This window comes from Oryza glaberrima, chromosome 2, assembly GCF_000147395.1.
Source record: "Oryza glaberrima chromosome 2, OglaRS2, whole genome shotgun sequence".
NCBI lineage: Eukaryota > Viridiplantae > Streptophyta > Magnoliopsida > Poales > Poaceae > Oryza > Oryza glaberrima.
This window is the reverse complement of record NC_068327.1, coordinates 3,076,534-3,094,382: the sequence shown is the minus strand read 5'-3', so window position 1 is coordinate 3,094,382 and position 17,849 is coordinate 3,076,534. Positions and strand designations below refer to the sequence as shown.

General features: G+C 42.0%; 3 protein-coding genes across 3 annotated transcripts; 1 reads left to right on the top strand and 2 right to left on the bottom strand.

Moving 5' to 3' along the window:
- Nucleotides 1–531: 531 nt before the first annotated feature.
- LOC127762365 (formin-like protein 10) lies at nucleotides 532–4,830 on the bottom strand. Its single transcript, XM_052286855.1, has 6 exons — nucleotides 4,320–4,830; nucleotides 3,284–3,971; nucleotides 2,684–3,206; nucleotides 2,410–2,609; nucleotides 1,677–1,912; nucleotides 532–1,580 (listed from the first exon to the last, which is right to left on the bottom strand). The coding sequence occupies exons 1-6, from the start codon at nucleotides 4,488–4,490 to the stop codon at nucleotides 747–749; spliced, it is 2,652 nt and encodes an 883-aa protein (XP_052142815.1). The 5' UTR covers nucleotides 4,491–4,830; the 3' UTR covers nucleotides 532–746.
- A 4,720-nt stretch (nucleotides 4,831–9,550) lies between these two features.
- Nucleotides 9,551–12,729, top strand: LOC127762366 (CBL-interacting protein kinase 26). Its single transcript, XM_052286856.1, has 2 exons — nucleotides 9,551–9,797; nucleotides 10,532–12,729. Exon 2 carries the CDS (start codon nucleotides 10,823–10,825, stop codon nucleotides 12,302–12,304), a length of 1,482 nt encoding a protein of 493 aa, XP_052142816.1. The 5' UTR covers nucleotides 9,551–9,797; nucleotides 10,532–10,822; the 3' UTR covers nucleotides 12,305–12,729.
- Nucleotides 12,730–15,567: 2,838 nt separating this feature from the next.
- On the bottom strand, nucleotides 15,568–16,655 carry LOC127761341 (uncharacterized). The gene has a single exon (XM_052285619.1). It carries the CDS (start codon nucleotides 16,385–16,387, stop codon nucleotides 16,118–16,120), a length of 270 nt encoding a protein of 89 aa, XP_052141579.1. The 5' UTR covers nucleotides 16,388–16,655; the 3' UTR covers nucleotides 15,568–16,117.
- Nucleotides 16,656–17,849: the final 1,194 nt, after the last annotated feature.

The following is a 17,849-nucleotide window of genomic DNA, read 5'->3' as shown; positions in this document are numbered from 1 at the left end:
TTTACCCATGGTAGACGGGACGGGTGCTCATAGAATGGACCCAAACTCATCTACCTGATGGGATATAGTTTTGCCCAACACTATACACATGGTTATAAGAACTGGACTATATAAAGCTACTAAAAGAGTAAAAACCTACCATGGTCACGGGACCACATTTCTAGTATGACATATACCCAATTTATTATGGACAGTGTATGTGTACAATATGTGGACTTAAACTTGTCACACAGATTAAGTTGTATCTTTCTTTCTGATAAAACCATACACTAATATTGCAATTCTTTAAAATACGTGGATAACATTGTAGCAAAGTGATAGATTGATAAAATAGATCCAGTTTTTCTGAAATATACCATATCCTACTAATTATTTTTTCGTCTTTAGGGTGCTGAAGGTTTTGGTTTCCATCACACGGTTGAAAATGTTTTGGCTTTCAAAAAATGAAAAGAAAAGGTTTGACTTTAAAAATAAAATAAAAATATCTGGGAAATGACACATGTGGGGAGGGGTCGGGATATGAATACTCTTACCAAAGAAAATAGAATCTAACGATAGGCTGAGTTCAGAACTTCAGATTTGATACTGAATGTTATAGCATAATAGCATGTATGAAGTTTCAAATCTATCTATGTGAATGTGATTATGTATGAACAATGCCTCTGCAAATGGGACTTTTTACATGGTCAAAATATAAAATATCTAACATAATGTATGTATCTTAGTATCTAAGATTGTATCTATCTTCAATCATTAGAGTCTGAGCTATCAAAATGATGATCCAAAACATCAGGAAACTGTTGCTCCTGAGGATTTGACTGGGATGATGGGTTATTAGAGTTGCCATTGGCTTGAGATTTATTTGCTGCCTTCTTTTGTGAAGCACCAACCTCCTTGCATGCCTTATCTAGCATCACCAGAAAATCTCTTACAATGACGAACAGGCGAAAACCGTCATCTTTCTCATCATTTCCATGGAAATATCGAATCGTTCTCTTCACTAACATCCTCAATCTCTTGTCTTCTTTCAGCAGAAAATTGGTCTCAGTCTCTGCATGTTCTATGAAACTTTCTAACGAGCGGTGGAATCCACTGTTCTCTTCTAGCGATGCCATGTCGGAGTTCAGGAATTCTTTGGCTCTCAATAATTCGTGTCGCAGATTTGCCACACTTGTAGACAAAGCATCAGCATCCAGTGCTGCTACTCTCTTGACATTGTCCAGCTCATTACTAAGCCCTGATACAATCTTAAGGCCAAGGTTGGAGTAGTAATTGCCATCCTCCTGTAGAGATTCATTGGAATTGTCATCCGAAGTACTAGGAAATGGTGGACTTCTTCCATTTTCCATGGCGAGTCTTGCTTCGCGAACACCTTCAGATCGAATGATCTCTTGAACAACAAAGTGCAGCAATGTGGTCTTCCCATCAGCTCCCTTCACATCTGATAACTTAAGAAGAGTGTCAAGTTTGAACGCGTTAGCACCACCACGGAACGTCCCATCATTCAAACGATTTCCAGTTTTGAGAATGGCTTCTAGTAGTTTCAGAAAAAGGCGGTGCTTGAGTTCACCGCAAGCAGCCTGGCACAAACAGATAAAAAACTGAACACTTGGAGAAAAAAGGTTGGAATACTTCGCAAATTTAATACAGAAGTCAACTACTTTCAGATGGATTACCTCCAATTGGAGGAATGATTCCCTTAGACTTGAAGCATCTTCCTGCAAAGAGGACATGAAAAGCAAAGCTCTAATCCTCTCGAAAGCAAAAGGAATATCAATTAGTGCCTTCATCACTTGTTCTGCTAGGCCTAGCTGCGAGCAGTCCCCATTATAAAGCCTGAGTTTCTGTTCCTCCTCATCAGTCGGTTTCATCCTCAAGATTGTCTCAAGAAGTAATCTAGGAAGTTCATTCCCTTCATAACATAATGTGACAGAAGACAATGTCAGAAGTATATTGAAGTGAACCAGCACAGCATCAACTTTGTGTGTACTACTTAGACCTCAACAGCTACATCTAGTGAACAAGAGAACATATGATATAGTAAATGACCAATGCATACACAATATGAAACATGTTTTCACTGTGATTGCCTGCTATGAAATGAGACGGGCCACAATCACAAAGACAGACAAGAAACTAAAAGAGGATGGCCACAAATACATGTGCTTAGAAATGCACAGTATATAGTTTAATAAGTAAACTTGCTATAGTTGCAGTCGAATTCTTGTATCAGTTAAATAGAATGCAACGAGCATTCCATTTTTTCAAAAGGCTCATTTATAAGTGCAATGTTATATTTGGCGGTGCAAACATATTGTATTTACAGCGATAATGGAAACTTTAGGAGCTTTTTTTTTTTGGCAAATGGGTAAGTACGCTGCATGTAAATATATGCAATAGTTCAACTACCTTCAACCAGAGCATCATGAATTTCCTCTGCCCTCACATTCATTGCCTTAAAAACAACTGCCAGATTGCATGATTTCTTAACATCAAGAAGAGAAACATGCTGAGGTGAAGTATCTGCAATGGAAATTTCCTTGTCCTTGACATTGTTTTGGTTGCCAGCACCATAACCAAACAATTCTTCTATCATCTCCTCATTCACACTGCAGAATGCAGTCGTCAGTTGCAAGCCTAAATGAACTTAGAATACATGCCATTGCTAAATTTAAAAACTTACTGAAAAGAACCAAATTTGATGTCATGCCAGGCCATTGACTGATCAGGATTAGCAAGAACTTTATCCCAATAGAAAGGCCGGAGCTTGGCTCTTGGAGCATTCACCTCAGTTTCAGACGATTCACTGGCCAGCTCGCTTGCAGATGACTCTTCAGAATGACTTGACTCTGTAGGTGACAGCTTAGGAAATCTTGCCATGGTGGCTTTAGGAGGTGCAGGTGGTGGAGCACCCTTCTTGATAGGTGGAGGCGGAGGAGGTGGACGCGGAGGAGGTGGAGGGGGAGGTGGAGGTGGAGGTGGAGGTGGAGGAGGTGGGGGTGGCGGAGGCATCAGTTTAGGGGCATCACTTGTGGCATTGTTCTCCTGTGTTCCTCCAGTTACTCGTGTAGGTGTTGTGGCATCACTTGAGGTTTTAAAACAACATGGAAAGCACTTGCTCATGCTTACACCAGCATTGGATGGCCTAACCCCATGATCATCCTTATGAAGCGGGCTGGCAGGAACATGCACATCAGGTGACGAACCTGCCATTCAAATGATAGATGATATACTACCATACCAATAATAATCTACCATGTTGATAGAAGGGATGTATCCTCACCAGGCAAGTTAGAGAACTGCAAGTGAAGAAGAGGATGGTCATCTCGTTGCTCGCCAACCGAGACCTTGCTTTTGTTGCATCCACAGCAGTAGAAACATAGAAATGCAGCTAGGAATGAGAGTGCGGCTGTTGGAAGAACAGCGATCAAGACTACTTTCATGTAGTCATGATGCTCCTCTGAAGGTGAAACTGGAGGCGCCACTCCCTGATGCTTGTGTGCAGATTTACTGGGATAATATGGGCTGGGAGGTTCCATGTTCAGAGAGTTGGAAGGTGTAAGTGGTGCCTCCGCCACAGAGAGGGGAGAGTGAACTTCACCGCCGGAGGACATGGATGGTGCGAAAGCTGGAGCCATGGAAGGAGCATCTCCGATCAGTTTATCTACCAAACGCCGTCTCGGATAGAAGTTTGAACCGACCGATGATTTCTGGCTCTCAAGATAGTTGCTCAGTGCAACACTGAATATTTGTGGAACACCCAGGCTGAAGCAGTTTGCACGGATACAATCATAAGTAAAAGAAGATTTCTCAGGTGGAAGAAGAGCCATAAGTTCCATGAACAGTGTTGCCTTCAGTTCATCTTCCGTGGAATGACTCGATAACTCATCCCAGGCAAATGATTCCCCAAAGCCAAATGTATCCTCTGGGCTAACTATGTCTTGTAAGCAAACTGACCATATTTTGTCTACCTGCATCACAGTAAGGATTATTTGTTAATGCATCAAGCTATCTGTTAAATTGTTCTCATATAATATATATGAACTAAGTAAAATTTACTGCTCATCCTGATTGACTAAAGTGAGCACAATAAAGATCAAGAAACAATCAGTCATATTTCTGTTATAACGAAATATACTAAACATAACAACGGTAAATAACAAAAAAGGCCTGAATGCCTCACTTTCAAGAAGACAAAATGGAAGTCATATTCGAAGTTCTTGGCAGATAACAAGTCCAAATCAAGCAAAGTAAACTAGAGCTATTGAATCGATTACTTCTATCTAGCATGCAAAGGAGAAGGTTTATGGACGCCTTACGAGATCCCCACTGAGAACCAACGAAGAGGCAGCTGGTCCAGAAGAAAGATGGCGCCGCCATCCATAGAACTTCCCCAACTTCTCCTCCCCTCCTCCTCCTCCTCTTGACGACTCCACCAATGCAGATGCCGCCACAAGCAGCAACAGAAACATCACCCTCTTCATAGCCATCTTCCCCCCTATTTCCCTCGAAAAAGGACCATCTTTTTTTTGCCTTCAAAGATGAAGAAATCTTTGGGGCTGTGCAAAATGAGATTTGCTCCAAGAAATGGCCGCGGAGAAGGATGTGTATCTAGAAAGAGCTCAGTGCTATCTTAGCTTCTCCTTCTCCAGGAGTCAAATCCTATTGCTTCGTTTACCACTATTCATTAATCAGAAAGGCAATAAAAGAATCGAAGTCGTAGATACTCTTACTTTGAAAGTCACACGAGTTAGGCCACACTGATGGCTCAGAAGTCGGCAAAGGGGAAGAGGAGGTGGTGACTGAAGCAAGTGCACCTGCGTCTGCCTGCAAAGATGGAATTTTTTTATGCTGAGAGTGAGGTCTCCCTCTATCTATGCCCATTATTAGTACTCCTATTTTTTAATTAATTCTTTAGTAGGATCGGATTTAGATTTCAATGTGATTATTAACCATTTCCATTTGCGTCACCATGATTAATAATCTCTTTCCTTTTTTTTTCTTGGTCTTGCCAAATGCGTAGGAAAAAAAAAGATTCGGCAAAATTCCAAGTCGACGCAGTAGAAGCAGTGGCTTCGCTTGGAGAGGAGAAAGCAAAAGAAAAGACGTGGCCTTTACCTGTTCGGCGAAGGCGCACTCGAGCCAAAAAAAAACAAAGAAAAAGTGTAGAAAACGCGGTGCTCTTGAGGTTTCGCGCCGAACTTCACTGCACCCGTCACCGCGCGGCCGCCGGCGACGACCTCCTCCTCCGCCGCCGCCAGCCTCGCCGCCGCTGCACATTGACTTGTGGGCCACGAGGAGAAAGCCCACCTTGTCAATTGGGCCCACGTGGGCTACGGCCCACCCACCAGGCTCGTGGCGGGGGCGGGGCCCACCAAGCGGCGTGACACGTTGCGCTGCTGTGAGCTGAGCTGAGCTGCCGGCGACGACGACCTCCTCCTCCGCCGCCGCTGCCTCCGCCAGCCTCGCCACGGCCACACACTGACTTTTGTGCCACGAGGAGAAAGCCCACCTTGCCGCCGGTGGGCCTCACGTGGGCTACGGCCCACCAACCAGGCCCGTGGCGGCGGTGGGGCCCACCAGGCGGCACGACGCGTTGCGCTGCTATGAGCTGAGCTGCCGTGCGAACGTGGATTGTGCTCTGGAGGCATCAGAGAATGTGGCTGCGACGCGGAGCGGAGATGCCACTCCTCTACTAAAATAACCCAAAAAAGGTAACTAAAAAATAATTAAAACACTAATAGAGCTGTGCTTGCAAAGAGGTCAAAGCCCAGGGCGGCTGCGCTGTGGCTGCGCCGACTTGGATTGGAGCAGACTTCACCTAAGCATTCGGGATCCCCGCCTCTCCTCCGCGGCCAGTTCATCTCGATCAGGTTGGTAGTATTAGCCTTGGTGATTGCTTGGTTGTTTTTCATGTGGCCGCAAAGAGATCCGCTGCTGATGCGGTGCTTATGCGGTTTATTGGTTTGGTTAGGTTAATCATGGCTATGATCTCTGCGGCTAAGGCCTAATAGGGGTAAATTGTTTGCTTGTTTGATTGGTTTATGGCTGGATTTGTAGCTCTTTGTCACGGTGAGGTAGGGTTTGGGGAGCTGGGTGTTCGCCCTAGTATGACGGGTTCTACCAGGGATTGATAAATGAATGGATTCTGCAGGTTTTTCTTTGTTGATTCCTTTATAGGAGTAGCCTAGATTCCTAGAACACCAGATCAATCGTCGTGTGATCGACCTTCTTGGGATGAATCACTGCTTAGTTTCGTAGTCCTTGTCATTTTGGAGTATGTTTTGTTTGGTGTGATTTTAGGTTTCTTACCAGGAATGCTTGGTGGGTATTCAAAGTATAGTGAAATGGGGAATCCTGAAATTTTTTTACTAAATTCGTAATGCTATCCTAAATTTGGGAATGTGCCTGTAAATAACTTTTATTACTCCTTAATATAAAGATGCGCTCCTTGCATATATAAAAAAAGGAATGTGAATGCGCATTTACAGTGAATTATTGTTTTCAATTTAGGTTACCTTTGGACGATTGGATCTACATTTGCGTTATATGTTTGCCCTGATTCGGTTTGCTCATTTTCTGTTTTGTTTTCAACAGGTAACACTAGAAGATATTTGTCCTTGAAAAAGCCAAATTATGTGCTAGTGCACCGGAAAGCTTTGCTCCAACTGTCCCGTTGAGTTCAAATAAGAGCAGTGCCTGCATGCTGTTATAATGATTTTTTTCTGTACCCTGGTTTCTGAACCACTGAAGATCGGGGCATTATATCTTTGATGGACACGACCTTGGTGGTGATAGTGTTCATTTAGTCATTTATAAGCCCTCCCTTTTGAAATATATTGTTCTATAAGTAGTGCCTAGAGGATTTTCTTGATATAGATTGCTACAATGGATGAGAGGAGGACAATTTCAGAGCGATATCCTTAGACATCTATAGTGAAAGAAGAATTGCTTAGTGAAGAATTCTTTATCCACAATATATATATATACATACAATAATGAAAACATCAAATGCATAGTATGACGTTTGCATAGGTTAATAGTACATACTCTAATGACTATCAAGTCTTACAACTTTATAATATAAGGGAGTTTGTACTTATCTACTTATTACAACCAATATTGTTTTGACAAACTATAGGATATCAATATAATGTCTCAAACACACTGAGATTAAAGCAGCTTTATCTCTAAGTGGGACGCATTGAGATTACAGTAAATCTCTAAGTGGGTCTGTTGAGCAGTATTCGATGAGCATATCATCCATTGCAGAAAGCGCAGTGGTATCCTCTGGGAGAAGAACGAGGGTGTTCTCTGGTTCAATAGGAGCCTAGTGAGAACTTTCAACCTCAGGTCTTTCTTTTGTAAGATTGAAGTGAGCTTCAAATCTTAGTTCCTTAGAAGACTTTTTCTCCTTTAGGGATTTCTGATACAGGAGAACAAGATGTTTTTGAGATGCGGCAATCTTTAGCGACATGATAGTCAGATACACACCTGTTGCAATGCATGTTGCTATTGCCACGAGGTTGTGGTGCCTTACCCTTCCTTTTTCCTTTCTGTCGACCATTGGATTTGCGCCTATTGTTGCGTTTGCGTTTTCCAGTCAGATTCGTAGGGGTATTCGAGGAATTTCCCTTAAATCCTTTTAGTGCGATACTGTTGGTTCAATATCTTGTCCTCTGGAAACATAGTTGATAGAGTTTTCTCTATCTTCTCTGCTTCCGTTGGCTCTTATCGCAAAATATCAACTTGGAGCAAATGTTATGTACAACATGATTGTATTCGGCCACAGTTTAAAATCATGTAGGCGTAAATGAATCCACTCATAATTAGCCTCAGGCCAAATGAGTTCCTTTTGCTGATCATAACGCTTTGTTAGAGCTTTCCATAGGTTGAGAGGGCTCGTCTCCAACATGTACTCATATTTGAGATCTTTATAGATATAGAGCCTCAGAAGGAAAAAGGTAATATATAGTTTTCTGTTCTCAACTGGTGGATCCCAATCATTGGGTTCTTAATCTGTATGTGAAATCCCATTAGAAGAAAAATTTATTTTGATATCAGAAGCCCAAATTGGGTAGTTACTCCCATCGAGGGCGAGTTTGGTGAACTCTATAGTTGCCGTGTCCCTATAATCATGATTAACACTATTAATTTACAGAGGTAAATTAATAAAAACATGATATTGAGGTTGTAATCTCAATGCGAAATGTAAAACTTCATATCTTGTAATGTTTCGAAAAGATGTAGGTTATAGACCTGATAATTTGAGTTAGGATTTGAAATTAGGTGGCACAATGTGGATAATCTCCAAGTAATTAAACAGTGGAGTAGATCTCTTAATAGTGGGCAAGTTATACTTGCTGCCTAAAACATGGTCTCCAGGCAAATATATTCTGGTGAATATACCGCAGCCAATGTTTAGGACTCCACTACCTTCTGTTCAATCAAATTTCAAATAATCTCAATTTTCAAAACATATGCTCGGAAAATAACACATGTGGGTAATCATCATGAGATGTAAACCTTTGTGAGATGAGCGAGATGCTCGCTGCCTAGGTTATGACCAGTGCGGCCAATTTGTAGGGCTCTATCGGGTAATCATCTCAAAATGTAGACCACTTGATGATGAGCAAGATACTCGCTGCCTGAATTATGGTCGTGATGACCAAAGTATAGGACTCCATCTACATGTGATTAATTTCCGAGTCAAAATGTGAAGTGGAACATGCATTAAATCCTCCATTAATCATGTTGTACATAATTAAGAGAATTTGCTAAATCAAAGTACAAAATTTATAGAATTTTGTAAATTAATGAAGCGAGAAAGTAGAGTGTGTCTTGAAATAATATGCAAAAGGCATGTTATTAAGACAACAAATAAATTTAGTGAAACGGGGTATTTGAATAAACATCTATGTTAATTAACACATAACATCAGTGATCTATAGGACCATTACATAATATTGTGAACAACTGATGAACTGTTTCTATTAAATTGCATAAAACATAGGGACTAAAATGTAATGGCTGCTAAAAATAAAAATTTAAAACAAAAAAAAGGGTAAATTGGGTGGTGGGCCGAAACTATAGGTTTCAGCCCACCACCGAACAGTACTAGGCCGGCCCAATTTGGCCGGCAGGCAAAAAGGTGGGGGGGGGGGGGGGGGGCGGGTTAGGGTTAGAATCCTAACCGCCCCCGCGAGATTTCCGCCGCCGCCGCCGCCGCGCATATCGCCGCCGCCAACTGCCGTTGGTCCGCCGTGGGGTGCGCCGCCGACGCCGCCGTGGGTGCGCCGCCGTTGGGGGGCGCCGCCGGTTCCACCGCCGCCTCCCGCACCCACCGCCGCCACCTTCTCCTTCTGTTACGCCGCCGCCGCCAGCCTCCGCCATCCGCCGCCCACCACCTCCAGTTGGGCCACGAGGAGAAAGCCCACCTTGCCGCCGGTGGACCCACGTGGGCTACGGCCCACCAACCAGGCCCGTGGCGGCTGTGGGGCCCACCGGGCGGCGTGATGACGCGTTGTGCTGCTGTGAACTGAGCTGCCGTGCGAACGTGGACTGTGCTCTGGAGGCATCAGAGCATGTGGCTGCGACGCGGAGCGGAGATGCCACTTCTCTACTAAAATAACCAAAAAATAGGTAATTAAAAATTAATTAAAATATTAATAGGGCTGTGCTTGCAAATAGGTCAAAGCGCAGGGCGGCTGCGCTGTGGCTGCGCCGGCTTGGATTGGAGCAGACTTCACCTGAGTATTCGGGATCCCCGCCTCTCCTCCGCGGCCAGTTCATCTCAGGTTGGTAGTATCAGCCTTGGTGATTGCTTGGTTGTTTTTCATGTGGCCGCAAAGAGATCTGCAGCTGATGTTGTGCTCCCTGCGGTTTCTTGGTTTGGTTAGGTTATTTGTGGTTGTGATCTCTGCGGCTAAGGCCTGAGAAGGGTAAATTGCTTGTTAGTTTGATTGGTTTATGGCTGGATTTGTAGCTCTGTGTCCCGGTGAGGTAGGGTTTGGGGAGCTGGGTGTTCGCCCTACTATGATGGATTGCTCTGGTACCGGGGATTGATGAATGAATGATTCTGCAGGTTTTTATTTGTTGATTCCTTTATCGGAGTAGCCTGAAGTCCTAGAACACTAGATCAATCGTCGTGTGATCTACCTTTTTAGGATGAATCACTGCTTAGTTTGTAGTACTTGTCATTTTGTCATTTTGGAGTATGTTTTGTTTGGTGTGATTTTAGGTTTCTTACAAGGAATGCTTGGTGGGTATTCAAAATCATAGTGAAATGGGGAATCCTGCAATTTTTTTACTAAATTCGTAATGCTATCCTAACTTTGGGAATGTGCCTATAAATAATTTTACTCTTTAATACAAAGATGCGCTCCTTGCGTATAAAAAAAAGGGAATGTGAATGCGCATTTACAGTGAATTATTGTTTTCAATTTGATTTACCTTTGGATGATTGGATCTACATTTACAATATATGTTTGCCCTGATTCAGTTTGTTTGTTCTCCGTTTTGTTTTCAACAGGTGACACTAGAAGATATTTGTCCTTGGAAAGGCCGAATTGTGTGCTAGTGCACCGGAAAGCTTTGCACCAACTGTCCGGTTGAGTTCAAATAAGAGCAGTGCCTGCATGCTGTTATAATGATTTTTTTCTGTACCCTGGTCTCTGAACCACTGAAGATCGTGGCATTATATCTTTGATGGACACGACCTTGGTGGTGATAGTGTTCATTTAGTCATTTATAAGCCCTCCCTTTTGAAATATATTGTTCTATAAGTAGTGCCTAGAGGATTTTCTTGAAATAGATTGCTACAATGGATGAGAGGAGGACAATTTTGATGGATCGCTATGAAATAGGTAGGCAGTTAGGACAGGGAAATTTTGCCAAGGTATATTATGCTCGGAATCTCACAAGCGGACAGGCCGTTGCAATAAAGATGATTGATAAGGAGAAGGTAACAAGGGTTGGGCTAATGGTGCAGATAAAGAGGGAGATTTCAATAATGAGATTAGTAAAGCATCCAAACATTCTTCAGCTTTTTGAGGTGATGGCAAGCAAGAGCAAAATTTACTTTGTTTTGGAGTATGCTAAAGGCGGTGAACTTTTCAAGAAAATATCCAAGGGAAAGTTCAGTGAAGATGTTGCGAGGCGGTATTTCCATCAGTTGATCAGTGGTATAGACTACTGCCACAGCCGGGGTGTTTATCACCGTGATTTGAAGCCAGAAAACCTACTTCTAGATGAGAATGAGAGCTTAAAAGTCTCGGATTTTGGTTTAAGTGCCCTTTCTGAGTCCAAGAGACATGATGGCCTCCTTCATACCACCTGTGGAACTCCAGCTTATGTTGCTCCTGAAGTTCTTAGTAGGAGAGGCTACGACGGTGCGAAGGCTGATATATGGTCTTGTGGAGTAATTCTGTTTGTGCTTGTATCTGGCTACCTTCCTTTCCATGACACAAATCTTATAGAGATGTATAGAAAGATTGCCAAAGCTGAATACAAATGCCCTCGTTCCTTTTCTGCTGAGTTGAAGGATCTGCTATATAAGATACTTGATCCAGATCCAAGTACTAGAATTTCTATCCCGAAGATAAAGAGAAGCGCTTGGTACAGAAAATCCAGTGATGTAAATGCACTGAAGAGCAAACATGAAACAGGAGACAAGGTGTATAAGGGTGAAGCCACAACCTCTGACACAACAGAATGCAGTATTTTTGAGGGAAATCGTGCGTCATCAAGAGACAAAGTGTACACTAATGGTGAAGCCACAACCTCTGACTCACCAGAATGTAGTAATTCCGATGGAAAGCAAGCTTCATTAAGCCTCCCGAACTTGAACGCGTTTGACATCATTTCTCTGTCTACCGGGTTTGACTTATCCAATTTGTTTGAAGAAAGATATGGCCGGAGGGAAGAGAGATTTACCACTAGGCAACCGGCGGCAGCTATATTTGCTAAGCTAAATGAATTGGCCAGACGCTTCAAGCTCAAAATTAAGAAAAAAGAAAATGGGGTTCTGAGGTTGGTAGCACCAAAGGAAGGAATAAAAGGATTACTTGAGCTTGATGCTGAGGTTTTTGAGCTTGCTCCATCTTTCCATTTAGTTGAATTTAAAAAGTCCAATGGGGACACTATAGAATATCAAAAGCTCATGAAGGAAGATATAAGGCCTGCACTTAAGGATATAGTTTGGGCATGGCAAGGAGGTCAGCACCAGCAACCTGAGCAATCTATGCAAGGAATGCAAGGAGAGCAGCAGCCGTCACGTTTACCATCACAGCAGCCACAGGGCTAATTAATCCGCTACATTGCCGACAAAAGCCAGGACAGGCTGCCAACGCAGTTGCCGCCTGTAAAACATGTGACCAGTTGCAAATAGCACGACCAGGTTTACAATACAACTTCTTCAGCTGCAGAGCTTGTTCCATCAGAGGCCAGAGTCACAACTTGTTCACATACATTGGATCGTCGTTCAGGTTTACCCTGTTCTAGTTTCTCCATTTCGTACCATTTGGCTTAATTTTTTTGTTCCCTAGCTTCTTTACATTTCAGTATTTCTTCTGATAATTGTATATTCCATTTTTACTAAGGATACAAAGTATATATGAGTCAATTTTGGAACATGTATATATGAGTCAAGCAACTGTGCACTACAGGAGTTTGTTTCAGTGTAACCAACGATGTTGGCCAGTCCAAATGTAAATTTTTGCATGCAACCGATACCATATTTGTAGATTGTTGATGGCGAAGGCGGCCTAGGAAGTAGATAATTATTGTAATGTGATTAACCTTTTGTCATCAAGACCTCTTCACATACAAACAAATATCTGGGCAAATTCTGGGTACCAAATCTCACTAGGATTCAGCATCATAGTCTAATTCTTCATGTTTATCATTCATGCATAATTTTAGGATCTAAGTGACAGTGTATGTTCATATATGTGCCAAACAGTGAAACAGGATCATCTTCTGGTGCATCAAAAGGAATTTCTTTGCTATGTGAGGTGTTCAAATGATGCACCATTAGCTTCTGGCCATCTATAACTTACCTTTCAACTAACAGTCCTTTTTCCCCCTTTTTGAGGGCAACTCGCAGTCTTTTTTTTAGATGAACTAGCTGCCTTTTTAGTTTTAGTTACTTTCTTTGGCTGTGCTGGGTGCTGCTGACACTTCCATGCCAGAGATATCAATTGTCAATAATAACGTTTGAGAATTTTCTTTTCCCCTTCTGGATTCGTTCTGATATTGGGACTATTTGTAAGTACTTGAAACATCCTGATTACAATGGGCACGATTTGTATTTGGACCATAGTATACAGATGATCTGAAACTTTAAAACTAGTATATTGTTCAGAAGCCTACTTTAGCATACGGCTGTTTTTATTTGTTGAAAGGAAATTCGTGTGAATTCTCAACAGATAAGTACAAGCTCACCAATTCTGCATCTTCCATGCCCTGGTGGCAATAGCGAGATGTTTGCACATTCAAATTTGGAGTTGTAGTTATTTATCATTTCTGTGTACTGGACCCAAGACTGAGGTATACTGCAAATCCGCAGTTCTGAAATCTGTAGAGCTAACTTTTCTGTGGGAAGAAAAGAAAAGAAGGTCTTTGGAGCTAATTCCTCCTGGAGGAGGAAGATTTGTACTACACGCGAAGCAAAAAAATCTCACTGGCACATGATTAATTAAATATTAACTATTATAAATTTGAAAAATAGATTTATTTCCTTTTATTAAACTTCTATATAGAATTTGAAATTTGGAGTCGAACTACTTTTTAGTTTGATAACTTTATAGAAAGATATTGCAGCATTTTCAACACAAAACAAATACACAATAAAAATGTATTCAATTGTGGATTTGATGAAACTAATTCGGTGTGGTTAGATGCTGCTATATAGTACTCCCTCCGTTTCAGGTTATAAAACGTTTTGACTTTGGTCAAAGTCAAACTATTTCAAATTTAACTAAGTTTATAGATAAATATAATAATATTTATAATACTAAATTAGTTTCATCAAATCAATAATTAAATATATTTTTCATAATAAATTTGTCTTGGGTTGAAAATATTAGTACTACTTTTCTCCACAAACTTGATCAAAGTTAAAGCGGTTTGACTTTGACCAAAGTCAAAATGTCTTCTAACTTGAAACGGAGAGACTATATATTTTGTGTCAAATTTGAAGAAGTTTAGCCTAGTACAAACCCGAAACTTCAATGCAGCGAGTACCACATTATTCTGTACTCCTACTATCGTATTCATAGTTTTACGTGTTCGTTTGCGACACTGCTTGACAAAGTATTAGTACTAGGCTACTAGCACTATCAAAGATTATTGATAAAGATTAGTTAGCGCATGTAAAACGGAAGCATGATTAGTTAAGTTCCAATTACTACAAAATGACAAATGAATATATTTAATATTTTAAAACAACTTATATATGGAAAGTTATCGTACAAAATATATTGTTTAGTAGTTTAAAAAGCTTGCTAATAGAAACCGAGATAAAATCTGAATCTTTAATCAGAAAAGGACAGGCACTCATATTCTGAACTTGCAAATTGTAATGCAGTACAGTTTGTAGTTGTACTGCTCTATAGTCTGTACTTGCCGTGTCCGTCCAGGTTCAGGACGGTCACGGTCATGCTGTACTGCCTGCCTAAAACTTCATCGTTGTATTGGTCAAATCATCTCCACAACTCTGAATTATTGGAGAGAAGCGTATGCATGATTCTTTTGTTCTGAAAAATGCTGCACTCATAAGAAAAATCCCATTTTTCTGTCAAGTATTACATGTATGTGGAATTTTAGAGAGCTCATCTAAAGTCTGAACTCTGAATTAGTAGTACGTACTACCTGATCGATCAGGACGTGACAAAGTACAACACATAGAAATTAGTACAATCCGAGGATGCTGCTGCATCCCATGGTAGTACAAGCAACACCGTTAGGCACGGTGCAGATGCAGTAGTACAAAAGGAGGAGGTGACCTGTCTGAAAAGCAACACACACACACAAATGCAGTGCAGATGCAGCTACACAAGCACAAGCATGGAAGCTGCCTAGCCAAGTGATGCATCCTGTTCCTGGGATTAGAGATTTAGAGCTAGGAATATTGGCAGATTCATGATGAGATCGATGGGTGATGGAAGAGAAGGGAAGGCATTATTGAGTGCAGCGTTGATGAACCTGCCGGCCGGCTAAATTAATTAGCAAGAAAGTCTGAAACTGGCTCAAAGGTTCACCAGCACTGCACCCAATCACGCCTTTGCTCTCTCTGAGGGGAAATTAATTAGTTTGTGCTAGTTCATCAGATACACACACAATCCATATCCATATCCATAAATCTTATAGTACTATTAGTTTTCAATTCTCATTGTAGATTCGACAAAGTTCATATGAGAACCAGGGGATGGATGCAGGGATGCATTTGGTAAGTTAGCTCTCTTCACTCTCACAAGATGCGTTCTTGTCCCAGGTTTGTAGCTTTATCACATCCCTTCTTGTCTTCAAATACTGTCATCTCGATTTGGTAATTAGACATGACAAAACTGAAATTAAGGCGCTCTTGACTTGATTAGTACTCCTTTCATCTCAAAACATAAACATAAGACGTAACTATTTTTTCAGATGTCTTATAATACAAGCATGTATATATCCATGCAATTAACTAACATATTCTCTTTCTCTTTAATTTGGTTTTTTAAGTCCAGTCTCAAGATCTCAAGATGGTACTAATTTTTTTTTTCCAAAATTAGTAAATGAGAAAATGGAGGGCTACAAGGACTCCAGTCTACTCTCGTACGAAGTTGATTTTATTTTCGGAACAGAGGGAATAGGAGGCTAGCTAGATCTCCATGCATAAGGATGAAGATACATGTAAGCGGCAGAACATTTTCACAAACGGATCGAATCTGCACGAAACTGAACATGCAGATCACAGAGACGGAGGATGGAGCAATCAAGCAAGCGATCGATCGAGATGCAACACAGCTAAAAGAGAAGAGAAGAGCACTACACTGCACAGAGATCAGAGGAAGACGACGAGACGAGTGGCATATGTTCTTCAGGAAGATGATGAGATGAGTATATATAATATAAATCAGTTGGGGCCCCAGCAGACGAGGTGGTGGACCTTGCGCAGCCTCACGTCGGCGGCCTCCTCCGCCGGCGGCCGCGCGGCGGCGGCGGCGGTGTTGGAGAGGGGGGAACGCAGCCTGGGCGAGGAGGCGGCGGCGGCGCGGAGGTAGAGGGAGCGGAGGGCGTAGTCCCAGCGGCAGAGGCCCGCCTGGTCCTTGAGCGCCTCGACGGCGCCCATGCTCGCCGCCACCACCAGCGACGGCGCCGCCGCCTTCGCCCCGCAGATCGCCATCCCGAGTTCCCGACCCGGCTACTCCGCCTCCGCCTCCGCTCGGTCGCAGTGCGCGGCGCTTGCGCTTGCTAGTGATGCGGAGGTGGTGGTCAGGGGAGACGCCATGTTTTTATACGCGAGATGAGCGGAAAGCGGCGAAACGGGGAGCGCGTCGCCGCCGGTTTTGGACGCTCACTCTGTTTCCAAGGATGCTGGGCGGTGCGAGCCTCACTGCGAGGACACGGGGATTATTGTTTGTTTTCGTCTGTCCAGAAATATAAACAATTTTTAAATAATTGAAATATATTTTAATATTGCGAATAAGAACAGTATCCTATATATATATCTATATAGGTCATCCCACTAACTGCAATTAAAACTAATTTCCTGCTCTAGGAGTGATCCACGTCACCTCTATTCCACCTAACCGTTGGATTGCAAATAGATTGCACCTAGCCGCTGGATTGCAGATGAGGGTGTAAAGATCGATAGTGTGATGCACCTCTTCGTTTTTTTTAATTCCGATCATCATGCACGACAGTAATTAACAAAGGGGCCTATTCAACAGTTAAACCGTTTGTTCCTGACGGGTCAATCAGGCTCCTGATTGAAACCAAAACGTTGGATATGCATTCATTGGCTCACGCAGCAGGCCTTCCATCTTCCACTGCACTTGCACTGCATATATTCCATCCTCTAGCTAAATGAATTAGGTGAATACTCAGCCTTTATTCCTGATTCCTCTGCAAACACCATCGCAGTGGATTGACATGCTGATCACAAGCCCTCCTGTCCAGAGTCCAGTTGCTATACTTTGATCGTTGCGATCAATCCTTCATTCCGTTAGCCATGCTGCTGCGTTTATTTTGCCGCTATATATATATGCTCATGCTCCAGCGGATCAATATTTCTTTTAGCAATTTGTTGTTACTTATTCCCTTAATTTGTTTTGTATAATATGAGTGGAAGGGAGTGCCAGTTGAGTTCCCCTCCAATTAATGGTACCAATATCGAAGCCATGCGTTTGAAAAATATTATTTGCAGGCTGTGAACTTGGTACAGTCGAAGATTATTTTTATTTGTACAAATATTCCTCACGTGCAGTGATAAATTGGGTTAGGTTTTTCCTTTTAAGGTGATTAAATTTCATCCAAAATTTTGACATTTGTAATTGCTTAAATTTCCGCAGCAACGCGCGGGGTGACCTCTGGTACTATCTCCGTCCCAAAATAAGTGCAGTCATGAGTTTCCGCTCTCAACTTTAATCATCCGTCTTATTTGAAATTTTTTTATAATTAGCATTTTTGTTGCTATAAGATGATAAAACATGAATAGTACTTTGCTCGTGACTTATGTTTTTAATTTTTTTTTCAAAATTTTTTCAAATAAGACGAACGATCAAAATTGGACGCGGAAAACCATGGCTGCACTTATTTTGGGATGGAGGAAGTATTATAATGTGTTCCATTTTTTAAAGTTATTA

Bases quoted from the DNA above. Each gene is read 5' to 3' on its own strand.
- LOC127762365 (XM_052286855.1), bottom strand. From the start codon at position 4,490: ATGGCTATGAAGAGGGTGATGTTTCTGTTGCTGCTTGTGGCGGCATCT. The intron at 3,972-4,319 runs GTAAGGCGTCCA...ACTGTGATGCAG, and splicing joins TGGTTCTCAGTGGGGATCTC to GTAGACAAAATATGGTCAGT. The intron at 2,610-2,683 runs GTAAGTTTTTAA...TGCATTCTGCAG, and splicing joins ATCAAATTTGGTTCTTTTCA to TGTGAATGAGGAGATGATAG.
- LOC127762366 (XM_052286856.1), top strand. From the start codon at position 10,823: ATGGATGAGAGGAGGACAATTTTGATGGATCGCTATGAAATAGGTAGG.
- LOC127761341 (XM_052285619.1), bottom strand. From the start codon at position 16,387: ATGGCGATCTGCGGGGCGAAGGCGGCGGCGCCGTCGCTGGTGGTGGCG.